A 24,440-nucleotide genomic window follows, 5' to 3' on the forward strand; every position below is an offset into this window, starting at 1 on the left:
GTAAGTTCAGAACCACCTCTCCAGGAGATTCATGTTATTTGGTCACCTCACTGTTCACCCAGCATCCTAGATAGAGGCACTTTTTTGAAATGTCTGAGGTGGCCTGGCATCATGGTGAGTGCTTGTAACCTCAGCACTCAGAAGGCTGATACCAGCCTGGGATGCAATATAGAATCTTAGGCTAACCCGGGTTGTATAATGAGATCCTGGAGGGAGGGGAAACTAAGGTCACAAGTGGTTCCTGCCTGCAGGTCGACTAAGGTGGCCCAAGAATCCCCTTCCTCTTAGATCTGCCTGACCCCTGTGTATTTCTGCCCTAGTTGTAATTACCCATGTTTTGTTCTGAGTGCTCACGTGGTTGTGCTTGCACAGTGGGATGAGGTCGACAGTCCCCAGCGGGCAGGGGAGATGTCGGGTGGGAGCAGAGGACTGTTTCCAGGCGGCTTTTCATTGGAAGCGTCAGGGACTAGATCTCATAGGTAGAGGGGAGCGTCGCCTGGGGAGCACTAGTGTGTCTGGAGCACCGCCCCCGAGTTCCCGGGATGAGTGACCTGAGGCAAACCACATCTCGTTGGAGTTTCTCCCGCAAGGTGGAGAGCTGGGCTCCCACCTCCAGGGGTCGTGGAGAGGTCAAATGTGGACACCACAGGTAAGGCGCTTTGAGGATGCGGTTCTCTGTGAGCGCGTGTCCGGGCCGCACCAAGGCTAGGGAGGCGCATTCTTGGTGGGCGTCCCCGCGTGAACAAAGGCTAGGGGAAGGAGAGAAACCGACAACAGCTCCAGTCCAAGAGGACCGGGAAGGGAAGACCCTCGCACATAGGGACAGTGGGCACGGGTCAGAGTGCCGCGAGGCTGAGGGCTCTTGGGGTCACCAGGAGCCCTGGGCAGGGAAGGATTCCTGGAGGTGGGGGGCCGCGGCATGCGTGGCCCCTTTAAGAACCGGTGCCGGAGGATCGCGGGGTGTGGGGGACCGAGGGCGGTGGCAGAAAGACCCACGGCTGCCGCCAGGGCTCCGCACCCAGCGCCCGCTCCGCTGACGTCACCTGCCCCCGAGCGGCCCATTCTGATTGGCTGCAGGTGACGTCAGGGGCTTTTTCGCTCGGCATGACCTCATCCCCGCCGGCAGCCCCGCCCTCCGCCCCGGGCCTGTCACTCGCGGTTCCCGCGGTGGCCGAGCCGGCTCCGCGGACCCCCGCCCCACCCGGACGCCGGACGCCGGACGCCGGACTCTGAGCCGGGCCGGAGCCGGCAGCCGCGCCCGCCGAGCCGCGGGCTGGGATGCGCGCCGTGAGCGCGCGTGCCCGACCGCAGTGCGCGCGCTCCGTCCCGAGTGAGCGCTCCCCGCGGTGGCGGCGACGACGACGGCGGCGGCGGCGACGCGCCCCGCGCGCCTCTCCGGCCCTTGCCCCGGCTGCGCGGGCCCCCGACGGGCCCATGGGCGGTGTGACAGATCGGGTGCCCTGAGCGCGGCACCGACGTCGGGGGCACCCCCAAGGCAAGCGAGAGCCAGGTGAGCCGGGCGCCGGCACCGGTCCGGTTCGGAGCCGGGTGTGGGCCCGGTGCGTGCGGGAGGTTTCAGCGGGCGTGCGCCCTGGAGGAGGCTCTTTGGAGCGCCAAGGAATGGGTAGATGGCTCTGCCCCGCGGCCGGCGCGCGCTGCGAATCCGTGGGCGCACGGAAAGGTCTTTCTCCACGCATTCCTTCTTATCTGGAGGGACACCCATTAGAGACCTAGGCATTCGTGGGGGAGGGCTGAGATCCAGCACAGATCGGTGGGACTCCCTGCAAGGCGCCCCCGCTGGCCGCCAGAATTGGAGAAGGTCGTCCGCAGCTGCAGCCGGCGGCTAGATGCGAAACCTCCGACGCCAGAAGGTCGGCTCCGGTCTGTGGTAGGCGCAGTGTCTGGAGGGGGAGGCCCTAGGACCCCCACTCTCCTGCTCTCTGTTGCTGTCTGGCCACCCCCACTTCAGGGTGCTCCACTGGCCTCTGCGGATAAAGAACATCCTTACCCAACACAGAGGCAGCAGGCGCGATGCTGGGGGAGGGGCCGGCACAGCTGCCTCCTGCAGCTTGTCTCCCTAGCCTCTCTGCCCACCTTGGGAAGAAGCGGCCAGTCACCCACCGCGGGTACCTGTGGGCCAAACCTTGCAGGTAGAGGGATAAAGACAGGCCCAAATTCTACTAGATCAGACCTCTTCGATAAATTTGCCTTTGACTCGTTGTTGACAGGGTATGCTGCGTCTGCAACAGAGATGGGGGCCCTGATGATGCAGTGATGGGGGTGGGGGACCAGTGCGGCATCTGCAATGCTCTGTTGTGCAGCTTGGGGTGGGGGTGGGGGTGCTTCAGGCCAGGGGCACAGCTTCTTTCACTGTATGAGTGGGTTCAGAATGGAAATCTAGTGACCTGTAGACCCACCCTCACACTTGCTTGCCCCCCCCCACGGGGATAGCTGGGTAGGTGAATGTAGCCTACAGTGCCAGGCTCTGCTCAGAGGTCAGAGTCCCCGTGCATCCACTCCTTGGTCAACAAGCACCTGCTACAGATGAGCAGATCATGTGACCGGGAGCTGTAGGTTCATCGTTATGTCTGACTGCTGCAGTCAGCCTAGAGATCTTGGGAGAGTTGCTGGGCAGGTTCTCTTTCCCCCTTGCCCTGCACCCTTGGGGAGACTTGAGGCTGCCTCTGGAGACTTAGCACTGAATACAAATGCAGAAAGATACTTCGAGTCAATGTGTCTAGGACTCCTGCCACCATCTCTCTTCTTGGGCTGATATTGATGTCCCAGCCCATAAGTTTCAACTGGACAGGTGTTCAGTGGGGTATATCTGTGGATTTGGGGTGACTTAGATATGCAGCTCACAGAGAAAGCAGGGACAGAGGCTGAGCCCATGGCAGAAGAGACAGTTTTACTGTGGTCTTAAGAACCATAGGAGCCAAAGAACCTCTGACTGGACCTCTCAGGACCACAACTCTCTCACTGTCTTTTCCTGACCTGGCCAGGTGCCATGTTTCTCTCCCTTCTCCCAGGGGCAAGGGTGCAGGGGAGCAACCTGGCCAGAGAAGCCATGGGCTCAAACTGCCATGCAGGAGTATTTGAACCCCTTAGGAGATGGTCTCTGTCAATCTCCAGAAGTGCCCTGTGTGACAGTGAGCTGGCATCACAGTATCTTGGGCCTCTTATTGCTGGCTCTTTTCTGAGAGCCTGCCTGACTCTGGGCAAGGATGCTCTGGCTAGACTACTATGAGAAGTACCCAGTCTTACAGTGGTCCTGGCAGCCATCTCTGGAAGTAGGGAGTTCCTTATTACTAGGCACTGAGCAAGAACTAGCTTGGTGAGGATGCCACCCAGGACTTGAGCTTTTGTTGGTCACATAAGGACTTAGGGACCTGAACATGCTGTGTGGGAACCCCAGTGTGAAAGGTAATGGTAATGGGCTGGCACTTGGTATATGAGCACCAGGAGCTTTGGTGTACAGAAAACGAGGTTGCATGTGCAACTGTATACTTCCGTCATGCACTCCAGGAGACTGTAGCACCGTGTGTATGTGCAGATGGGCACATTGATGCATGTAGAATTGTACTCAGGGACAAGCTGGATTGTCAACAAGGCATGCATCTGCCAATGTGCAAAGGGGTGTGTTCCTGTGTCCAGGGAACAGTTCCACAAAGGTTGAACTGTGGACCTGACCTCCAGCAATGCAGGGTGGTGGGGGGCATCTGGGACCTCTCTGAGGGGCGTGGCCATTAGTTGAGCCTAGGAGAGGGCTCCTCCTGACTTTGGACTTAGGAATGCTTACCTCCTGGCTCAAAATCCTTTGATGAAGGCCTACAGCCTTTGCCTGGAGGGTCTTGACCACCCCCAACCCCATTCAAGGCTCTGGAAGAACAGGCTGATAGCTGTTTTCCCCAGGAGTACTTGAGATCATATGCTCTGCTCAGATTTTGCATGGTCTATGTGTACGGTGCTGACCCTCTCAGAATTAACCCCACATCTCTATTTCTAGCCCCAGTGAATTCTAGGCCTGATGCCCAACACTGAGGAAGCCAGGGGTGATCGTACAAAGATGCGCTGTCAGGATATGCTACTGAAACCAGCATAGCATAGGGTTTCCTGTGTGAGGGGGCTCATACAAATCTTTGCAGTGCAGTATACTGATGGCCTCAGAGGAATGGGGAGCCAGTGAGCTGCAGTGTAGGACTGGGTTTTGGGAATTAGAGCCAAGTAGGCCAGGGTTGGAAAAGGGAGCTTCATCGCTGCCTTTGAGCAATAGGTCAGAGCTTCTGGGCGCCTGCCATGGAGGAGTGGGAGCATAGAGGAGGGAGACCTGTCTGTTCTGCAGAGCAGCCTGCTTAGTGGCTGCTGCAGTAGGAGCAGCCGTTGCCTGGCACCTCTGCTGTTGCCATGGCAACAACGGAGGTGCTAACTTGCTAATGAGTCCCCCTCCGCTGCAAATAACAATACTGTAATGGTTAATAGGGCCCAGCTTCAGTTCTCAGGGTTCTCTGGGAGGCAGAGGAAGGGACAGGTAACAGTCCTGAACAAAGCTGCCCCCATCCCACCTGCCACCAACCAGCTCTCTCCTGCCCTTCCCTCTGGCTCTCAGGCTTCCCTTCCTTGCCATCCTCAGTCGTCATCCCTTGGCGGGGCTGTGATGAGGGTCTTCAGAGGGGGCATCCCCAGCACAGCGTCCCTCAGGGTGGCTCAAGGGCTGCTGCAGAGAGGGTGGGGCTGCGCCTTCTAGCTCCCTAGACTAGTCGCTCTCTGCTGCTTCTCTTGATGCAGTTAACTCATCCATTCTCTTGGGAGGAGGTGGAAACTTCGGGGTGGCAGGACCAGGGGACTAGCAAAGGCCCTCTGTACACCAGCATCCTGCACTATGGTCCTCTCAAAGACCTGGATTTTTTTTAAGTCTCACTGTCCAGTTCTGCTAATGGGAGGGTCTGCTCCTTCCTCTGACCCAGGTCCTAACCATTAGCCTGTTATTCCCTCATGCAAGATCCTGGTTAGAACTCAGGGAAATGTCCCCAAACAGAATGCTTTCACCAGACAGAGAACCCTTTGCATAATAAGTAGTCTATTTTCTGTTGAGCTTCGTTGGTGTGACTGGCCCAGGCCTGGATCCCCAAGTGAAGGGTTGCAGAGAGACCTAGGATGTATGTAAATATCAGGGATTAGCACTCCAAAGTCTCCACTGACCGTGCACGGCTCAGGTCCTGGAAGTTGTGCCCTTGCACCAGCATGGTGGCTCCATGTAGGCTGCCTACATGGCCCCAGGAAAGCCAGAGGACACTTCACCCCAGGATCCCTGACTTCCATGGAGGAGTGGGAATGGGCCAAGCCAAGCAAGGGCTCAAGGGAGTGTCTAAAGAGTCAGGTTCCTTCCTACCCCACTATATTTGTAAAGTTAGATGCAGGGAGGAGGGCCTGCTATTTCACCTCCTCAAGCCTCAACTTTCCCATTTTAAGGCAAACTCATTGTCCCGACACTGCAGGTGTCCTGGGAGCTGCAGGGGAGACAGCACTTGACAGATGAGGGTTCTCAAGCCTGCTTGACAGGGCTTCTAGGTCGCTTGATGACATCTATCACCAGTTCCTCCACACATTCTTCAGCCAAAGAGCTTCTGGGGTCATGCAGAAGGTCCAGCAGTTCTAAGCATCTAAGTACCCCAACCTTCAGCCTAGAGCTGACAGCCCCCATCCCTTTGTGCAGTGGATGCACACAACAGTAGCAGTAGAACAGGAACTCCCTGGCACCTGGCCTTTAGCGTCCAGGAACCCGTGAGTTGGGTGGGGGTGCGGGTGGTCCTGGCCTTTGCATACAGGAACCCATGAATCAGGTGGGGGTGCGGGTGGTCCTGCCCTTCTGTCTACCAGCATTCAGATTATGGGCTTAGAGAACCTTTCCTGGAGATGGAGTCTAGGAATTGACCACGCTGCACTGTGTCAAGAAAAGGAGGGAGGTCTGAGAGTCCCTAGTGGGGAAAAGAGAAGAGACAAACTTTGTACCCTAGGGTCCTGAGAAGAGGAAAATGCAGAGACCATTAAGACAGAGGTTCTAGAAGCTGCAAGTATAGCTGCACCCCAGAGCCCATAACAAGAATGCTCCTCTGGGTCCTCATTTGTCCTTTGCCTTACACCAGAACCCAGGCAGAGTAGGGGGTGGTCAGGGTCTCTTCTATATATTCACCCTGCTGGGTAAGATGTTGATTCATCCATCCAGGAGGTAGAGTCCAAAGGACATGCCAGCTGTCAAACATAGTGCCTGCCTGAAAGTCAGCAGCTACCCGAATCCCCTCATCCGCTGACCATTCGCCTTTCCTTCAGGTCTGGTGCCATGCACTAGGGTACCCAGAAAGCTGCAAGGCCACACCCTCCTCACTTCAGGGGTCACTCTCCCCACTGCCTACCACCCCACCATGGCTGGGGATCGGCTCCCGAGGAAGGTGATGGACGCCAAGAAACTGGCCAGCCTACTGCGTGGCGGGCCTGGGGGACCTTTGGTCATCGACAGTCGATCCTTCGTGGAATACAACAGCTGCCATGTGCTGAGCTCTGTGAATATCTGCTGTTCCAAGCTGGTGAAGAGGCGCCTTCAGCAGGGAAAAGTGACCATTGCTGAGCTCATCCAGCCAGCTACACGCAGCCAGGTACCTGTGTCCCACCCTTGCATACTTAGGTCCCTGGGGCTGACCATTCCTGGGCAAGCATGCACATGTCACCTCTGAAAGAGACTGGAGTTCCTAGGCCTGGTGCCCATGAGTCCTCTAATCAATTACTTCCCCATCTCTGTCACCTAATTCCAAACTGGATTCCTTGGAGTCACAGCTGGGAGTGCTGTAGAGCAGTCCCCTCTAGTGAGACCTTCCTCTGGAACTGGTGGGGCGCGCCTTTGTCTCTCCATCTACAAGGAGTGCTGAATAGATACAGGAACTGGGGTTTCATAGAGGATAGAATAGGGTAGATGAAGCAGGCATTCTGAGGACAAGGACAGCTGGGTCTGGCCAGTCTGACTGTAGTGAGGCCAGGAGGGGGTAACAAAGGGGATTATACTGGGCAGACTATTTCACTAGCCTCCCCATTCCTCCTCCCACCCCCAGTCTTCAGTGACCCAGAATGCTCTCTGTGGCCCCTAAGAAGGACGATCCTTCCAGGCAGGAAGGGACAGGTTTCTCCCCAGTACTACCCAGTGAAACATCTGGGGGAGGGACTAGCTTATCCAGGAGCATATGTGGCCTGGGATAGCACCAGCTACCAACTTCTCCCCCCTCCTTTGGGTTAGAGGGGCATGTCAACAGAACCGGAGGCATTAGGAGGGGTTCAGTCCCCAAACTGTCTGACTCCAAGCTGTGATGTGAGGGAACCCAGGTGGGATGCCGCTTGTCGGGAGTCCCCCACTCCAAGGCCAGAACGGGCTCCCTGTGGTGCCAATGAAGGGAATCCAGTGATTAATCACCCCCAGCGAGGACTCCAGCCAGAGTGCAATTCTATTGGCTGCTGATGACATCATCCAGCCTGGGGTTGACAGCTCAGCTGGCTTAAAGGCTGAGTGTGCTTGGGAGGCAGAGACATCAGCCTGTCTGAGCAAAAGCCCCTCAACATCTGGCCCTAAGGCCACCACAGTGGGGAGAAAGGCAGCTTCTTTCTTCCTCCTGACCTGGTGGTATTTGGGGAGGGGAGGGTCCTCTTGCAGCATCCATTTCTCCATCAGGTCTGGGACGGGTGACAAACAAAAAAAGAGAGGTACTGCCTTCCAGGAAGCTTAGGAGTCGGCTCAGGCTATGCGCATGTGCTCTCTTGGGCCCCATTATACCCACCTGTGCTCTTTAACACTTCTGGTTCTGGTACTTTTACCCATGAGGAGCATGGCTACCTAGAACTCAAGCCACCCCCACCCCACTCCAGTCCTTGCCTGGTACAAAGCCTGTCAGTGGAGCCATCGGATTTTTTTTCCTGCCCATCCAAGGGCGTTGTAAGGGAGGATGACAGCAGCCTCCTACCTCCTGTCCTCTGGCACCTTGATTTTCCAAATGGCCTAACTTCTGCCCTAATGGACCCCCAGGTGGATGCCACAGAACCACAGGATGTGGTAGTGTATGACCAGAGCACTCGGGATGCCAGCGTGCTGGCAGCAGACAGCTTCCTGTCCATCCTGCTCAGCAAGCTGGACGGCTGCTTCGACAGCGTGGCCATCCTCACAGGTAAACTCCAGGGGTGGGCCAGGGCTATGGGACACCTTCTCTTCCAAACACCCCTCCCCACACGCTTGGCTGGGACTAGGAGTGTCAGAGGAGAAACCCAACTGCAGAGACAGGAGGGGGATCCTAGCATCTCTGGATTTCTCAAAACAGCAGAAGAGATAGGCAAGCAGGAACTCCCCAAAGCCACGTTTTTGATAGAGAGGGATCCAGGGTCTCAGGCCACAATCTGTCCCCATCTCAAGGAGAAGGAGTGGAGGCTTTAACTTCTGAAAACCTTGGTCTATCCCAGAACTGGTCACATAGCAGGGGCCTTACTCACAGAGGTGCCAGCTGGCCACAGGTTACCTAACAACAGCCTACTCCATTGTGGCTGCTACTTGAGGGACCAGCAGATCTCTCTGGGCTACCTGTGTTCCAAAAGCAGTCTAGCCAGCTTGCCTCCAGTCCCTACTCAGAGTCACACACACCCGCTGACTAATATTGAATACTCCCACTCTCAACCATGTGCTAGGCACACTCACCCTCAGGCCATGGCTGAAAGGGCTTTTGTAGAATCTACCTCCCTGGGAGGCAGCCTAGATTCCTAAATAGCTGCTAGAGTGGGCTTGTTCCAGGATGCCTACTCTGGCTGACTGCAATCTGGGCTCTTTGCTGATGCCCTCTACCCATGCTGGAAGCCTCTGCATAGCACAGAGCTGATGGAGTGTCCTGTACACCCACTGCATATGGAGTGGAATAAGTGAGTGGGTGGCCAGCTCATTTCAGTGGCACCGGAATCCCATGAGCACCATGACATCTAGCCCAACCCGAGAGGGAGACTGGGAGAGCCCAGACTGCTTTAGTCAGACTTCTAGGTAGATGACCCCAACCTGAGGGGCTTCAAGTGGTTTGGAGACTCAGCATCATGGGTGGAATGAGTGTCTATTTGGATATGAGTTATGTCCCACCATGCTCTAGGCCAGTATGGTCCAAGGGTATCTGTGTGTCTATGTGCCCTGAGCTTCTGGTATCAGCCACATATATATGTGCATGCACCCCACCTCCGGTATCTGGACAGATGCTTAGCCTGTCTGGGTAGGACTCATGATTTATTGTGCTTGTGCATGTGAGAATTCTTAGAACCAGGAGCCACATAGCTGTACCACAGCTCCAGCCTCCTGGGCTTTGTTTAGGAGGAAGAGGAGTTTGACCCTTCTTACAAGCCCACTAGGCCTACAGGAACACCTCCAGGACCCCAACTCACCACCCTAGTCATGACTGGAAGCATGGAGTTCTTCTGAAAATATAAAGGATTCCAGAGCAGCACCCTTCCTGGCCCCAGCAGGACAGCTCAAAACTTGGCAGGGCCTTGGGCAAAGGGCAAGGGGCAATGACAATATCAGAGGCTGGGGTAGTCCTGGGCTGGGATCCTCCCAAGGGTTCATCTGGACCTGGCTGTGCTCGACCCAGCTCCCTCCAGTTCTAGATGTCTGTCTTGCCAAGTCTGAGTCCTTGTTCCATTCATCCAGACATTGAGCCAGGGAGTCCTGATCAATGCAGTCTGAGACAGACTCAGAGTGACAACACATTGGCACAGCCCCTGCTGAGCTAGTATAGAATCAGAAATAGACTACTGAGCAGGGGCTAGGGGTGATTTCATAGCACATACATAGTTCTTTGGCCTCCTGGCCAAATACAACAGAGGCCAGGTCTTTAAATATCACCTCTGGCTGGTACTCACCAGAAGCTCAGGGAGATGAGTATGGCCAGTGAATGGACTCTGGAGAGGGAACTGGGAATTCAAGCAGTGCCCCCTGTGGTGCTATCTGGGGGGAGGGTTTCTTTTTTGTTTCTGTTTTGTTTGTTATTTGTTTGGTTTTTGAGACTGGGTTTCTTTGGGTAGCCCTGGATGTCCTGGAACTCTCTCTGTAGATAAGGCTGGACTGGAACTCACAGAGATCCACCTGCCTCTGCCTCCTGAGTGCTGGGAGTAAAGGCCACCTGGCTAGTTGGGATTTCTATCGAAATGAAAATACACCATGACCACAGCAACTCTTATAAAGGAAATTATTTAATTGGGGCTGGCTTACAGTTCAGAGATTTAGTCCATTATCATCATGGCAGGAAGCATAATAGCGTGCAGGCACATATGGTGCTGGAGAGGCAGCAGAGAGTTCTACATCTGGATCTGCAGGTAGGAGGGCCTGCCTTGCATTTGAAACCTCAAACTCCACCCCCAGTGACACACTTCCTACAACAAGAACACACCTCCTAACAGTGCTACTCCCTATGAGCCTATGTGGGTCGTTTTCATTCAAACCACCACAGAGGGTAATGAACTTAGTCCCTTTTTTCATTAAATAAAGTCAGAGTTTATTAAGAAAGAGCTTTAACCTAGATGTCAGTATGCTTTAGTTCCTTTTCTCTGCTGTGATAAAATACATTTGAAGGTCAAATGTACCTTCAGAGAGGAAGGGTTTATCTGGCTCACAGATAAGGGTGTAACCATCATGGTGGAGAAATTAAGATTGCGGAGCCTAAAGTAGCTGATCACATCACATCCACAATCAGGAACGGAACAGTAAATGTGGGTAGCTGCTGCTCTACTCACTTCCTGTATGCTGTACTGTCCTCCATCCCCTGCTCGGGGATGGTTATGTTCACATCAGCTAACACAATCGAGATAATTTTCCACAGGCTTGTCAGAGAAGCCTCCCCTAAATGATTCTAGATTCTGTAGAGTTGACAATTAACATTAACCATCACAGTGTGCATTTTTAGAGTAAGGGGGAGGAAGGCAGGGGCTTTACCCTTTTACACAGCAGGCAGACCCTTAGCCAGGAGCTGGTGAGACCTATGTGAGTCAGTGATGTCACAGCTATGTCTGCAGCCTGGAGATGCTGGCATCTCCCAGACCCTGATGGGTAGCTGGCTGTGATAAGAGCAGAACAAGCCTGGCCATCAGTAGCCTGGGCTGTGCCAAGTCCATTGACAAATAAATGCAGATTTCTGTATGTGTCTCCTTGTAAACATTAGGCTTGATAAGGGCACTATCTGTGACCTCCCAAGTACAAATAGTAGGAGCAGTAGATGGAAAAGTTCTATAGGAGAATGAGCTTCAGGGATAGCCAGAGCATTTTCTAGGCCTCCCAGAGACTTGCAAATAGTTGAGATGCACTCATTCAACCTTGGTACTCCCATTTCCATCATCCCACATAGCCTGGGATAGCCCTCAAATCCCTACAGCCTCAGACCTTGGGGGGATGGAGTCCGTAGGAGTGATCTGGAAGGGTGCTCAAGGGCTGAGAACTACTGAGAAGTCTTGGGTGGCTATACTTGGCGGATGCATTTGAACCTCTCTCCTGTGGGTAGGGTGGGCAGGGGTCTCTGGTAGAATTCATGCCCTCCCTTCAGCAGGCTGTAGAGGAAAGACTGAAACCCAAGCTTCTGGCAGAGTAACAAGAAGACAAAAGGGCTGTAACCTATGGAAGAGGCTATGCAGAAGCACCATCCCTCTAGGGTCTAGGCCTGAGTAGTCACAGACCCCCACAATGCCCAACTCAGCCTCCCCTTGGAGTGCCTGCATGTAAGCTGCAACATTGCTGGTACTACCATACCACCTGTTCCTCCCTGTCTAGCCTTCTTGAAGAAGGGACTGTTTCTCCTCTAAGGCCACCAAAGATAAGATTTCACCGAGGGCGTAGGTAGCAGCCACACAGATATACTGATGTTGAGGGGTTCTGCATCCTGTCTGTGAGTTAGGGCAGTGTGAAGGCAAAGGTGGAAGCTTCCCTGTTCTTAGAGATTATCCAGGTCCCTGGCACCTACTTCTTTTCAGGCTGGGAAAAATGTGTGTGTGTGTGTGTGTGTGTGTGTGTGTGTGTGTGTTTGTGTGTGTGTACACCTGTGCCCAGAACCCTATCCTCACTTCCTCCCATGGGACACATTGGGTCTTAGCCCAGGTGTCCTGCGCTCTGGATGGTATGATTGATACTAGACAACGAGCCCACTTGCTTGACAGAACTTGCCATTGTGGAGCATAGGAAGTCATTCGCTGAGCTCAACTCACCATGCTGAGAGCTGATTTCTGGATGAACCCCAGCCAGACTAGATGTGGCTAGGTCTATTTCACATCTTTATAATTGTTTCTTTTTCTTGAGCCTGTCAACAATGCTGTGTGGCAGGCAAATAAGGAAACTGAGGCCAGAGGCGTGCCTTGCCTGTGGTCACTGAGTCAGACGTACCAGAAGAGCCAGCTTGGTTATCTCAAACTGGTAGAGGGTTTCTTCCCAGCCCAGAGTCTGGATCTTAGATGGATGTAGACAGTGGCCACAGGGAGCAGGCTGTTTGTACCCTGTGTACAGGCTTCCCTGCTTCTCTGCCATCTCCTGTTGGGTAGACTGGAGCCATGACTGAACCACAAGTGCCCTGTGGGCTGTGGCAATTCCAGTGGATGATGTCATGCCCAAAGAGGCCCCACCTCAGAAGCCCTTTCCTCCCAGTCCTGGCACTAGAGCCCAGGCCTGTGGCTTCCAGCCAACTGGAGTCAGGGAGGGATTGCATCAGCACGGAGAGAGGCTAAGAGCCTGCCTGGCCGCAGGCCAGTCATGTACTGGGGCTGGGAAAGGACTCACCTTGCCATGCCTGGGGAATAAGAGACCCTTGATGAGGTCTCAGCCATCCCCTGCCTGGCTTCCATGTGCTGTGATGACAGGCCACCTTGACCCCACATTTATGAGCATCAAAGCAGTGCCCCTGAGCCAGTCCCTAATTAGCCTGAGGAGGAATGTGGGCGTAGGTGCCTGCTCTAAATGGGCAGCAGCACACCCCCCAGTGCTGCAGAGAAGAGCAAGTAGGCTGCCAGCAAGAGTCCAGGTGCTGGACCAGAAGCAGGCTGGGCTTGGGGTCTACAGGGCGTGGCTAAGCCCAGAGGAACTCTCCTGCCCTGGTTGGCCAGCCTCCTTAAGAGCTTTCTCTGTCTCCTCCCACAGGGGGCTTTGCTACCTTCTCCTCCTGCTTCCCAGGCCTCTGTGAGGGAAAACCTGCTACCCTACCATCCATGAGCCTCTCTCAGCCCTGCCTGCCTGTACCCAGTGTGGGCCTGACCCGTATCCTGCCTCACCTCTACCTGGGCTCTCAGAAAGATGTGTTGAACAAGGTGAGTGCACAGGGGGTCACTGCTCATGGTGTAAAGAGGGGCGATCTGGAATTAGGTCCTAAGATAGTCTGAAGGGAAGAGCAGGTGATAGACGAGTATGAGGTGGGAGCACAGGAGGAGCCACCTCACCAGGACCCCAGCATGGCCCAGGGAGGAACCCAGCGAGGCTAGGTGGGAAAGTAGGCTCCCGGACTCTTCTGTGGTGGGGCTCTGGAAGCCTGCATGCCAAACTGCTTTTGTCACTGGGCCACTGGCCAGCTTTGAAAGAATCCCGTGTTTTAAAAATGGTGAGGAGGGAAAAGGATGAAGGCACCGCCCAGGCAACCATAAAATTCCTGGGAGCCCAATGCAGGCTGTGGGTGTGGCTTGCAGAAGCCATCCTTCCTGTACTCATCCAGTGGTCTCAAAGGTTGAGGTGAGAAGGGGTTCCTGGAGCCAGGCTTTTCCATATAGCAAGATCCTGGACAAAATCTGAGACTCAGAAGTGTCACAAGACTTTAGAGCCCTTCTCTTCTGCAGAGGGGGTGAGAGACAGAGAGAGAGAGAGAGAGAGAGGAGAGAGAGAGAGAGAGAGAGAGAGAGAGAGAGAGAGAGAGAGAGACAGAGAGAGAGAGAGAGAGAGACAGAGAGAGAGAGAGAGACAGAGAGAGAGAGAGAGAGAGAGAGAGAGAGAGAGAGAGAGAGAGAGACAGAGAGAGAGAGACAGAGAGAGAGAGAGAGAGAGAGAGAGAGAGAGAGAGAGACAGAGAGAGCGCTCCTCAGCTCTTCCTCTAGGGGGCGTTTTGCTTTTCTCTGCTATCCCAGTCTGACCCATCTTCCTATCCCTCTAGGATCTGATGACCCAAAATGGAATAAGCTATGTTCTCAATGCCAGCAACTCCTGCCCTAAACCGGACTTTATCTGTGAGAGCCGTTTCATGCGTATCCCCATCAATGACAACTACTGTGAAAAGCTGCTGCCCTGGCTGGACAAGTCCATTGAGTTTATTGGTGAGGGGAGGGGAGGATGTGTCCGGCTCTGTGGTGTGGGGGAGGCTGACTACAGGAAGACTGGTGAGGGGAGGATCACCTCTGGGGCCATCCAGCTCTGGGAAATCACACGCACTGTCTGCCATAGGGAGGGTAGGCCTAATTTTAGTTAGGAAGGAACAGTGCAATCTCAGCCCTCACCTGGTCCCCTACCATCCACCTGCCCCCAGATAAAGCCAAGCTGTCCAGCTGCCAAGTCATTGTTCACTGTCTGGCTGGCATCTCTCGCTCTGCCACCATCGCCATCGCCTACATCATGAAAACCATGGGCATGTCCTCTGACGATGCATACAGGTACTTTTCCCCTCCCGGGCCCTGGGGACCTGGGATTCCACAACCAATGGCTAACAGCATTGCCCCCCCCTTCCTTCTCCGCCCACTTGGATGGTACAATCTATTACCCTGGCAGGGAGGGAAAGCTGGAGCCCAACACAAAGTTTGGGCACAGGGGGAAATCGATCACAAGGATTCCTGTCCTGTTCTGACAGGCATTTCTCTTGCTTGCCCAGGTTTGTGAAGGATCGGCGCCCCTCCATCTCGCCCAACTTCAACTTCTTGGGCCAGTTGCTCGAGTATGAGAGGAGTCTGAAGCTGCTGGCTGCCCTGCAGAGTGATGGACCTCACTTGGGGACCCCTGAGCCCCTCCTGGGCCCGGCAGCAGGCATCCCACTGCCCCGGCTGCCACCATCTACCTCAGAGAGCGCTGCCACTGGGAGCGAGGCAGCCGCTGCAGCCAAGGAGGGCGGCCCAAGTGCTGGAGGGGATGCTCTGATCCCCAGCACAGCTCCAGCCACCAGCGCACTGCAGCAGGGCTTGCGTGGCCTGCACCTCTCCTCTGACCGCCTCCAGGACACCAACCGCCTGAAACGCTCCTTCTCCCTGGACATCAAGTCGGCCTATGCACCCAGCAGGAGGCCTGACTTTCCCGGCCCACCTGACCCTGGTGAAGCCCCAAAGCTCTGCAAGCTGGACAGCCCGTCTGGGGGCACGATGGGCCTGCCCTCGCCCAGCTCGGACAGCCCGGACTCGGCTCCAGAGGGGCGCCCACGACCACGCCGGCGACGTCCCCCGGCCAGTTCTCCAGCCCGCTCCCCGGCTCACGGCCTGGGTCTAAACTTTGGAGACACGGCTCGGCAGACTCCGCGGCATGGCCTCTCGGCCCTTTCGGCACCCGGATTACCCGGCCCTGGCCAGCCGGCTGGCCCCGGAGGCTGGGTGCCGCCACTGGACTCCCCCGGCACACCGTCGCCGGACGGACCCTGGTGCTTCAGCCCCGAGGGCGCTCAGAGCCCAGGCGCCGCGTTCTCTGCCTTCGGCAGGGCGAGTGCTGGTGCACCTGGACCGGGAGGTGGCAGCAGCAGCGACCTGCGGAGGCGGGAGATGCGGGCTGAACCCCGGGACGTGCGGACCGGCTGGCCTGAGGAGCCTGCTTCAGATACACAGTTCAAGAGGCGCAGCTGCCAGATGGAGTTTGAAGAGGGCATGGTGGAGGGGCGGGCGCGTGGGGAGGAGCTGGCAGCTCTAGGCAAGCAAGCCAGCTTCTCGGGTAGTGTGGAAGTCATCGAAGTATCGTGACCCTTCAGGAGTCCCTGAGCCCCCGCTCCAGCCAGGCCAGGCATAAATATATATTATATATAACACACAGAAAGGTAAATGGTTTTACTGCAGTTTTTATCAAGAAGTAAATATTTCGATTTTTTTATTTATTTAAGATAGTGATCTGGCACCTGTGCGGGGCGGTCCTCAAGCTCTGTTTTTACTGTCTGGTATTTAACTGAAACAGGTTTCTAAGCAATATGAGGCCACCTTCAACCCCAAGGTGGGTTGACAGGCCCGGGCCCCTCTTCACCCCTCCCCTCTGGAAATAATACTGACCTTGCAAAGAGCTGCCCAGCTTTCCTGCACTTTTTACATAAGAAAGGGAGGGGAGGGAGGAAAAAACCCTTTATTTGCCACAAACTGAGCCGCAGACCCCTTGCCTTGTCCTTTCCTCCTTCCTGGTCTCTCCTCTCCTGTCTCTCATGTCTTGGGCTCTATAGCAAAGCCATAGGTAAGGGGAGAGGGAGACCCTAGTGTCCCTGAAGAAGGCCCCACCAGCAGTCCCACCCCACTGCAAGTTGCCAAGTCTTAGTGGCATAGGTGTACCCTCTCTGCTGGTCCATCACCCCGGGGCTGTTCCTCAGCAGGTGTTGGTGGGCACGGAACCCCATGGACCAGAGTTTTCAGGGAGACTTGGACAAGGAGGCGGGTTCCTGGAAGCCAGATGAGGTAGCCCCTATGGCAAGGATGGAGTAGACAAAAGAGCTCACACTCCTATGAGAGTGAGGTCCAATTCCTCAAAAGGGTCCAGGAGGCCATTCAGAGGATTCTCTCTTTCCTTTGCAGGTGCTCTTGCCCACTGGGAAGCCCAAGAGACTCCCCAGCGTGGACTGGGCAGTGTCCAATGCTGGTGGGGGGAGCTAGGCTAGCTAGGGCTGGCAGGGGCTAGCTCTGCTGGTCAGAGGGGAGCTCTGGGTCCAGTATAAATGGTGGTAGATCCAAACTCTCATTCTGGGCTCTTCCTGCCCCTGGTAGGACTTGGAATTCAGGTGCACCTGCAGGTCGAGTGGCCTCTGGAGCAGGCCTCCTTACAATGGAGTAAAGCACCTACCAAGTCCTTAGGCTTCCAGAAAGTGGGAATCCTCAGCTTTGAGAGAACTATCTCCAAATGGAGAAAGACCCCATCTAGAAACAGATGCTAGGGAAGTCCTTAGTGACTACCCCATCCCTACAGGGGCTTCTCAGGAGAGAGTCCCTCTGTGTGCTCCCTTCCCAGCGTACTTTCCCAGTGTCTTCAAGATGACGTGCTAGCCTCCACCCAAGGTGGCTTTTTTTTTTTTGGCTCAGAGCCAATCTAGGAGCAAGGACAGGAGAAAAGTACTAGCCACCCTTGCTGAATATACTCTTGGACCATTTGGGACCCCAAGTTTTGAGGCAGAGTAGGGCTCCTTGCCCTCAGATGTCCTCAAGTCTAGGAATGGGACTGTCCTTTTAGGAAGAAGCCAGGGGCTTGGTAACAGGCAGCTGGGGCAGGACAGAGTCCTGGAGAAGACCTGGAGATGCCCCTTTCTACCCCACCTCCCTTGCCTGTCCTTCTGTCTGTTCTTTTGACCCACTGCCCTGTGTTTCTGTCATCCTCCTTCTTAAGCAAAAGTCCTGATCCAGTTCTCTTGATCCCACCCATCCTGATCCCTGAGAAAATAAGCTATTGTTGTATTTGCAATCTATGGATTAGAGGTTTAAGTATTTATTATTATTATTGGTTAATTATTATTATTAATTATGTAAATTTGCCTCCTGTCTGTCATTGGATTTCTAAGGTGACCATGGGTGTGGAGGACGCACTGGCTTCCCCCTCCTTGCCCCCACCCAACTGCTGTCCAGGAGACAGTAGTATGTGGCCACCAGTTGGACCCTAAAGATCCCCCTTGGGTCTGGTCCCTCCCCTCTGTTGGTGGAGGTATGGCATCTATCTTGGACACATGGGGCCCATTAACCTCAGTCTGTCTCTGTTCTCACTCACTCATGACCTTGGTCACCCCAAAGTGAGAAGACAAGATGGAGGAGAAGGTCCCAGCTGCCTGCCCCTGTGCAGGGTAGCAAGTGATGGAGCACAGGCCTTCCCTGGTGACTTTTCACCCACTGTCCATGGTGTGGAGGGTAGAGGGTCCTCTTTGAGCCCCTCACTCTCTCACCCCTCCTACCTGGTCACTGCCTGGCACTGGAATGGCCCAGAATGCGCCTGGCCCCCTCCTGTTGTTTTCTGGAAAGTCCAGTATAGGAGAGGAGGCTGGTCCCTTGCCCAAGGCTTCTGGTCCCTGAGGACCAGGATGCCAGCTTCCCCCTTGGGACCTTGCCCCACGAGGCCGCACTTTCCCATCCCTCCTTTTGTATTTGAAACAATGTGTTGTAATAAATCATGAGAACGATGTTTTCCCCAGGCCTCTGCTGCCTCTTTCTTAGGGCTGGTTGTGGGTGAGGTTGGGCACTGGGGGGGGGGCAGTCTGGGGACTCCATTAGACAAGGGCCTACAAAGCCCACTTGCTAAGTGAGCAGAGAGAAGAATCTGAGGTTTATCCTTGGTAGGCCAGGTATAGAGGAGGGGCATAGGACCTGGAATGCCCTCCCAGGATGTAAAATACCCACCTTTTAAAAAATCTAGTCTTAAAACCACTGAAAACTAGATAACTTTCAGTATCAGTTTGCAGGCTGGGGAGATGCTTCTGTCAGTACAGTGTTTGTTGGGCAAGCATGAGTGCCTGAGTTGGATCACTGGAGTCAGGTATGGTGGCATGCACTTGTAATCCCAGTGCCAGGAGGTAAACACAGAAAGATCTTGATGCTTCCTGGCCAGTCAGCCTAGCCTACTTGGTGCACCAGGCCAATGTGTATGTGACTCAAAATACAAGTCAGATGGTTTCTGAGGAATGACACCTGAGGTTGACCTCTGACCTCTACATACATGCACATGTAAACTGCATAGACGTGCACACACACGAGAGCTCGAGGTTCGCTTGTCAACCCTCCTCATGACACAGTCCTCCTGTAAATAGCTCATTTTCACATACACATACCTCATCACTGTCTTTCCAAAAGACACGGGGTCTACAAGTAATTCTTTTATGTGACATGATCACCAGAACCATGGCAGAGGTGCTGACTTCTGAAGCACAAGTACTCAAACTGGAACAGTATGGAGATCAGCATGGCCCTGTGCAGAGGTGATACATAGATTCATGATGAATTCCATATTTTTAGACCCCCTGGTATATCTACCAACTGATCCCTGGTGCAGCCCACCTTTTTGGTCCCCCATAGGATGTGTCCTTGCCATGGCTACAGCCCCCTCTGCTCCCTTCATTTCCTCATCGCTCCTGTAGTAGAGAAGGGTAAAGGGAGTAAGGCGCAGACCTTGGGTCATGAGCTTCTCAACAGCCATCTTCTTCTTTACCCTCACTGGGACCAGGAGTCTCTCCTCTTCTCCTTTCCCCTTTTCTTTTTTTTTTTTTTTTTTTTGGTTTTTCGAGACAGGGTTTCTCTGTGGCTTTGGAAGCTGTCCTGGAACTCACTTTGTAGACCAGGCTGGCCTCGAACTCACAGAGATCCGCCTGCCTCCTGAGTGCTGGGATTAAAGGCGTGCGCCACCAACGCCCAGCTCCCACCCCACATCTTTGGGGTGGACGATTTCTGACATCTTCAATTTTTTGTTTGTTCTTTGGTTTTTCGAGACAGGCTTTCTCTGTGTAGCTTTGGAGCCTGTCCTGGAACTGGCTTTATAGACCAGGCTGGCCTTGAACTCACAAAGATCTGCCTGGCTCTGCCTCTCAAGTGCTGGAATTAAAGGCATGCGCCACCACACCCAGCCATCTTCAATTTTTTTAAAGTTTGCTTTTTGTAAAAGAAGCATACTAGAGTGCCTGATGTGAGCCCATCCTTGTCTCTAGACACAGGGCTCCTCTCTCTGGACAAACTGCCCCTACACCAGTGCAGTCCAGCTTAGTGCCCAGGCTTACCTATCATGTGTTGTTACAAGTCATATGGCTGTGAGCATGCATGTACCATTCCATAGGACAGACTTTCAGATGTGGCTTTTCTGGGTCACCTCAAGATTTGGTCTCTGTGTGGACTACCCTAGATGCCCTATGGGAATTCCTAAGTGGGCTTCTTGGAGGATCTTAATTCTCATCCCTTCCCCTGACTAATGCAGCATTCTCCAGGTTTGTCCATCCTGTTCAAGAGACCCTTTGTGTTTTCATGCAGACAGTGGCATTGGCCACTCATGCATGTGAGTAGAGGTGTGTGTGTGTGTGTGTGTGTGTGTGTGTGTGTGTGTGTGTGTGTGTATGTGTGTGTAGGCCAGAAGATGGAGGAGGAAGAATCATGAGAGGAGGGGAAGAGGATGTGGCTAGCCCCTCTCCCAGCAGATCTTGAATTCTGCATCCTCAAGAGCCCTCAGAGAAGCTGAAAGCCAGCAGCATAGTCTGCCTCTAGCAAGACTATTTTTAGCTCAGGAACATCTATTTATAGCCCTGGCAGCCCCTCGGAGTCAATAAAACCAAGGACTGGAAAAGCTGATGGTTGTCTCAAGCAGGCCGGGTCCTCCTTCCCCCCTCAGTGCACATGAGCACCTGCAATGGCAGAAGGCGAGTGACAGCACTTCTCCTGGGAGGCCAGCTGGGAGCACTGGCCGCAGGGTCCCAGAAACAGTGTAAGATTCCACATGGGAGTGAAGGAGGTGCCTTTTACTAACTCATCCAGACTTCTAGAGGTCATCTTGACCAAGGACTGCATAAGAGTAGACTATGCTGGGCTTGCCCTCTGTTCAATTCCTATACTGCCATACCTAAAGACTGACCCCAGCTTGCACCTCTCTCCAGCCCTAAGTCAGCCAAGAGCTGTTGACAGTGAGAATGACAATGAGAGAGAGAGAGAGAGAGAGAGAGAGAGAGAGCGCACAGGCATGAGTGTGTGTGTGTGTGCACATGCTTGTGTGTCCTTGGAGACAGGGCATAACACATAGCCAAGACAACCTCAAGACAAGCCTCAGACAAAGGGTAGAACAGATGAGAAGGTGGGAGAATAAAGGAATAGAATAGATAGGTGATGAATAAGAAGAAGGGTGGAGGGGAGGATCAGTGGATGGATTGATGGAAGGGTGGGTGAGTGGATGGATGAATGAATGAATGGATAAATAAATTGACAAGTAGGTGGTTAAGTGGATAAGAAGTGGCTGGATGGAGAAAAGAGAGGGAGGGTGAAAGTGTATATGGGTAAATAACATCCTATTGCAACAGAGCTCTTCTGTCTTATATTAAAGGCATGTGTTCAGCCATGCATTGATGTGGGAGGTCTTTCTGTATGCTTCAAAAATGTGTTGTTTTTATTGGTGGATGAATAAAGCTGTTTCTGCCAATGACCTAGGCTTATTATTGGCTAACTCTCTCTTAAATATTAACCAATTCCTATGAATCTGTGTATCACCATGTGGCTGAGCTTACTGGTGATGCCCTGGTATCTTGCCTCCCACAGCAGCTACATGGATCTCCTTTACTCTTTCTTCCTTCTCTTTGTCCTTTTGTTTGGATTTCCCACCTAGCTAAATTCTGCCTGTCCATTGGCTGAAACAGCTTTATTTATCACCCAATAAAAGCAACACATATTTGCAGCATACAGAAGGACCTCCCACAACATCTCCCCTTTTCTGTCTAAATAAAAAGGAGGGTTTTAACTTTAACATAGCAAAATTATATATAACAAAACAGTTATCAAGCAAGAATTGTAGTTACAATATGAGTCCATTTACATTTGGCAAAAATTTAAAGAAAATTCTCTGTCATCTATCCTATCTTTGTGAGTCTAAAGTTTTAAATCTAATTTATCAGTTTTCATAACTAAGGGAAACTATAACAATCAAGTCTTCAATTCCATCAAAGACCCCAGAAGGATATAATATTACCCAAGTAAACAGGAAGTGCATTGTAAGCAACTTCCAAAACTCTAGAACTGACATAGACATCTTGCTTCCTGGACAGTCACCCAAAGTTCCTCTGCAATGTTGGGGCATCCATCTTCAGTCCACAGGCCCATAGTATCTGGCAGACCTTTTAATGAAGCAGGAAATTTGAAGATTTGTTCTGTCTTGTGCTAGCAAAGTTTGTCAGTTGCTTTCTTCTGTATCCTGTAGAATGTCTGGCAGTTTCCCCTGTGAAGCAGGGATCTTGAAGAACCATCCCATCTTATCTTGACAAATCCAGCAGTCATCTCTCTGTGGGTCCTGCATGTCCAGTTCACACAGCATACAGTCAAGCAGTTCAGGCAAGAGCAGTTTCCTGCCCAAATGTCTACCCCTGCCACACTGGAGGCACACTCGGTAACAAATTTCTTCAATGCCCATCATCTTCTCTGACATCATCGGTGCTGCCAGGAGCAGATGTGACTCACGTCGACAGAATTCTAAATTATTGAAACATTTAAATACCATGTTCTGTAGGTCTTATTTAGACAAAAAGGGGAATTGTTGTGGGAACTCATTCAGCCAATAGCTTTTGAGGTACCGGTCTCTTTTATGTGTGGTCTCAGCTGCTATATGTGAACTGAGAAGTATGCTCTCTCTCTCGGGTGGTGGTCAGAGATCTAATCGCAGCTTCCTGCACCCCCAGGGCAGAAGACCTAGGTGGCTCTCTACCTTGTGTGACTGTTCCCCAGATAAATATTTGATATCCATTTATTAGGACGTTTGTGGACCCCCTTATTCATGCCTACAATTCATGGTGGCCCAAGTTTGTAATCCCAGCACTCAGCTGAGGTAAGAGGATTGCTTAAAGTTCAAGGCCAATTTGAGCTACATGAAATATATGTCTCAGAAGCAATCAAATAGGAGCCAGGGAGATGGGTCAGCAAATTAGGGCACTTTCTGTCAAACCTAATGACCCCAGTTCAATATCTGGGACCCATATGGTGGAGGAAAAAAAACTTCCATGAGTTGTCTTCTAAATTCCACATGCAAGTTGTGGCATAGATATGCCCACAAATATGCAGATGCATGGTTACATACATAATAAGTAAATGTGAGAAAACAAGCAAATAGCAATAATAATAACGAAGGTGTGTGCTTTTCCCCTTTCTACATTGTGCTATAGACAGGCACTGACCTTAAACTTAGAGGGACCCCAGTGAATGCCCTCTGAGTAAGCCATACATTAGAAGTTCTAGGGCTGCATACCACTACAGGGTTCAGTTTCTCTCCTAGGCCCAGAGAGAGGAACAGTTTTGTCCAGTGTCCCTCAGCAAGTCAGGGGCAAAAGGAGCTGGACTAGGCTCCCCATTTGCTCCATTGTCATTCCTTGCAAGACTGTGAAAAAAAATCCCCGAAGATGTCCTAGAGGGCTGTTGTCGGTGGTCTTATGTGACCTGCGCTGCCCTGGGTGGATTTGTCGGAGCAAGTCTCTGCTCAGAACTGGAAGGACTTGGAGAGCGATGCAGGAAGTCAGTTCCCAGGAGGGTATCTGCTTCCAAAGGCTGAATGACTGGAAGAAGCTGGGGTACAGGTAGGGGGCATTGCAGACGGTCACCAGGCAGGAGCAATACAAAGGATACACAGCTAGGAGTCATGGAAATACTGGAGGCCTCTGTCCAGGCAGGGTGCTCAGGAGATGGATTGAACCTACCTAGTTCTGAAGGGCAAATGGGGTGGCAAGTACAGAGGATCCTGCAGAAAGGTAGCTCATCTCAGGGTGGTGGCAGGGGGTTGGGAGCAAGCCCTGCAGAGAAATCAAATCCTATCTAGAAGTGAAAGCAAGACTAGGGAGGCAGAGAACAGCTAAGGTCCACTCCAGGCCGCAGAGCACTGATCTCTAGATGTAAGATACTTTCTGGAAATAGAAGCAGGCACCTTGAAGTAAAGATATCCTTATGAAGGGATTGGGCCCCCCTGTGGATCAGGAGGAGAACCAGTCTTGCCCAAAGAAGAAGGAAAGAGGAGGATATCTAAGCCAATTTCCAAAACTGTCCTGAAGGGTTGGGGGACATAAGAGTGCTGTTTCTTCAGCTACCCCATGCCCCAGGCCACAGAGAAGGATGCTGCAAAGGGTAGGCATATGTCAAAGACCAGACAGATGTCTGGTGAGCTCTCTCCAGGCTTTCCAAGTAGAACAAGACTTGTCTGGCTTTAGTGTCTGCCAATGCACCCCTTCCCTCTCCAGGAGCCCCTGCAAGTAGAGGAGGTCCCAGAAAAGGGAGGGTCTGAGATAGAAGACTTGGACTTTCCCTAAGTTTAGAAGGGTGCTAAGGGTACAGGTGTGGCCTAGAGATGTGTCTCCATCTTTGCCATCTTTGCAAACACCAAACTGGGAACTAGATCACTAGCTGAGGGAAGTGCTGGCAGCCAAAGCCAAAGTTTCCTCTTACCCTTTCCTCACCAGGAATCACACCAAGGTATGGGGGTCGGTGGCACCATTGGCATCTGTACAGGGAGCCTGACTCAGGGTGATGCAATCAGTGGACATGACTATAAATAGCAAGGGAGAGCCTTAAAT

At 52.9% G+C, this 24,440-nt stretch overlaps 1 protein-coding gene and 1 non-coding gene across 4 annotated transcripts; both read left to right on the forward strand.

Moving 5' to 3' along the window:
- The first annotated feature begins 515 nt into the window (after positions 1-515).
- Dusp8 (dual specificity phosphatase 8) lies at positions 516-18,342 on the forward strand. 3 transcript variants are annotated; one of them, XM_013116405.3, is made up of 7 exons: positions 516-649; positions 6,328-6,650; positions 8,063-8,201; positions 13,172-13,338; positions 14,169-14,328; positions 14,538-14,661; positions 14,877-18,342. In XM_013116405.3, exons 2-7 carry the CDS (start codon positions 6,420-6,422, stop codon positions 15,940-15,942), a joined length of 1,887 nt encoding a protein of 628 aa, XP_012971859.1. In that variant the 5' UTR covers positions 516-649; positions 6,328-6,419; the 3' UTR covers positions 15,943-18,342. The 3 variants fall into 3 exon arrangements, with proteins under 3 accessions (XP_012971859.1, XP_040607184.1, XP_012971862.1); XM_040751250.1 differs by lacking the exon at positions 516-649 and adding an exon at positions 1,372-1,510; XM_013116408.3 differs by lacking the exon at positions 516-649 and adding an exon at positions 1,633-1,888.
- A 717-nt stretch (positions 18,343-19,059) lies between these two features.
- Positions 19,060-19,162, forward strand: LOC121135572. Its single transcript, XR_005872669.1, has one exon. It is a non-coding gene; the product is annotated as a U6 spliceosomal RNA (small nuclear RNA).
- Positions 19,163-24,440: the final 5,278 nt, after the last annotated feature.

Source organism: Mesocricetus auratus, unplaced genomic scaffold (assembly GCF_017639785.1).
Source record: "Mesocricetus auratus isolate SY011 unplaced genomic scaffold, BCM_Maur_2.0 Super-Scaffold_4256, whole genome shotgun sequence".
NCBI lineage: Eukaryota > Metazoa > Chordata > Mammalia > Rodentia > Cricetidae > Mesocricetus > Mesocricetus auratus.

Excerpts from the sequence above, each read along its gene's own strand:
- Dusp8 (XM_013116405.3), top strand. The coding sequence starts at position 6,420 with ATGGCTGGGGATCGGCTCCCGAGGAAGGTGATGGACGCCAAGAAACTG. Across the intron at positions 6,651-8,062 it reads AGCCAGCTACACGCAGCCAG|GTGGATGCCACAGAACCACA; the intron begins GTACCTGTGTCC and ends ATGGACCCCCAG. Across the intron at positions 14,329-14,537 it reads CAAGTCCATTGAGTTTATTG|ATAAAGCCAAGCTGTCCAGC; the intron begins GTGAGGGGAGGG and ends ACCTGCCCCCAG.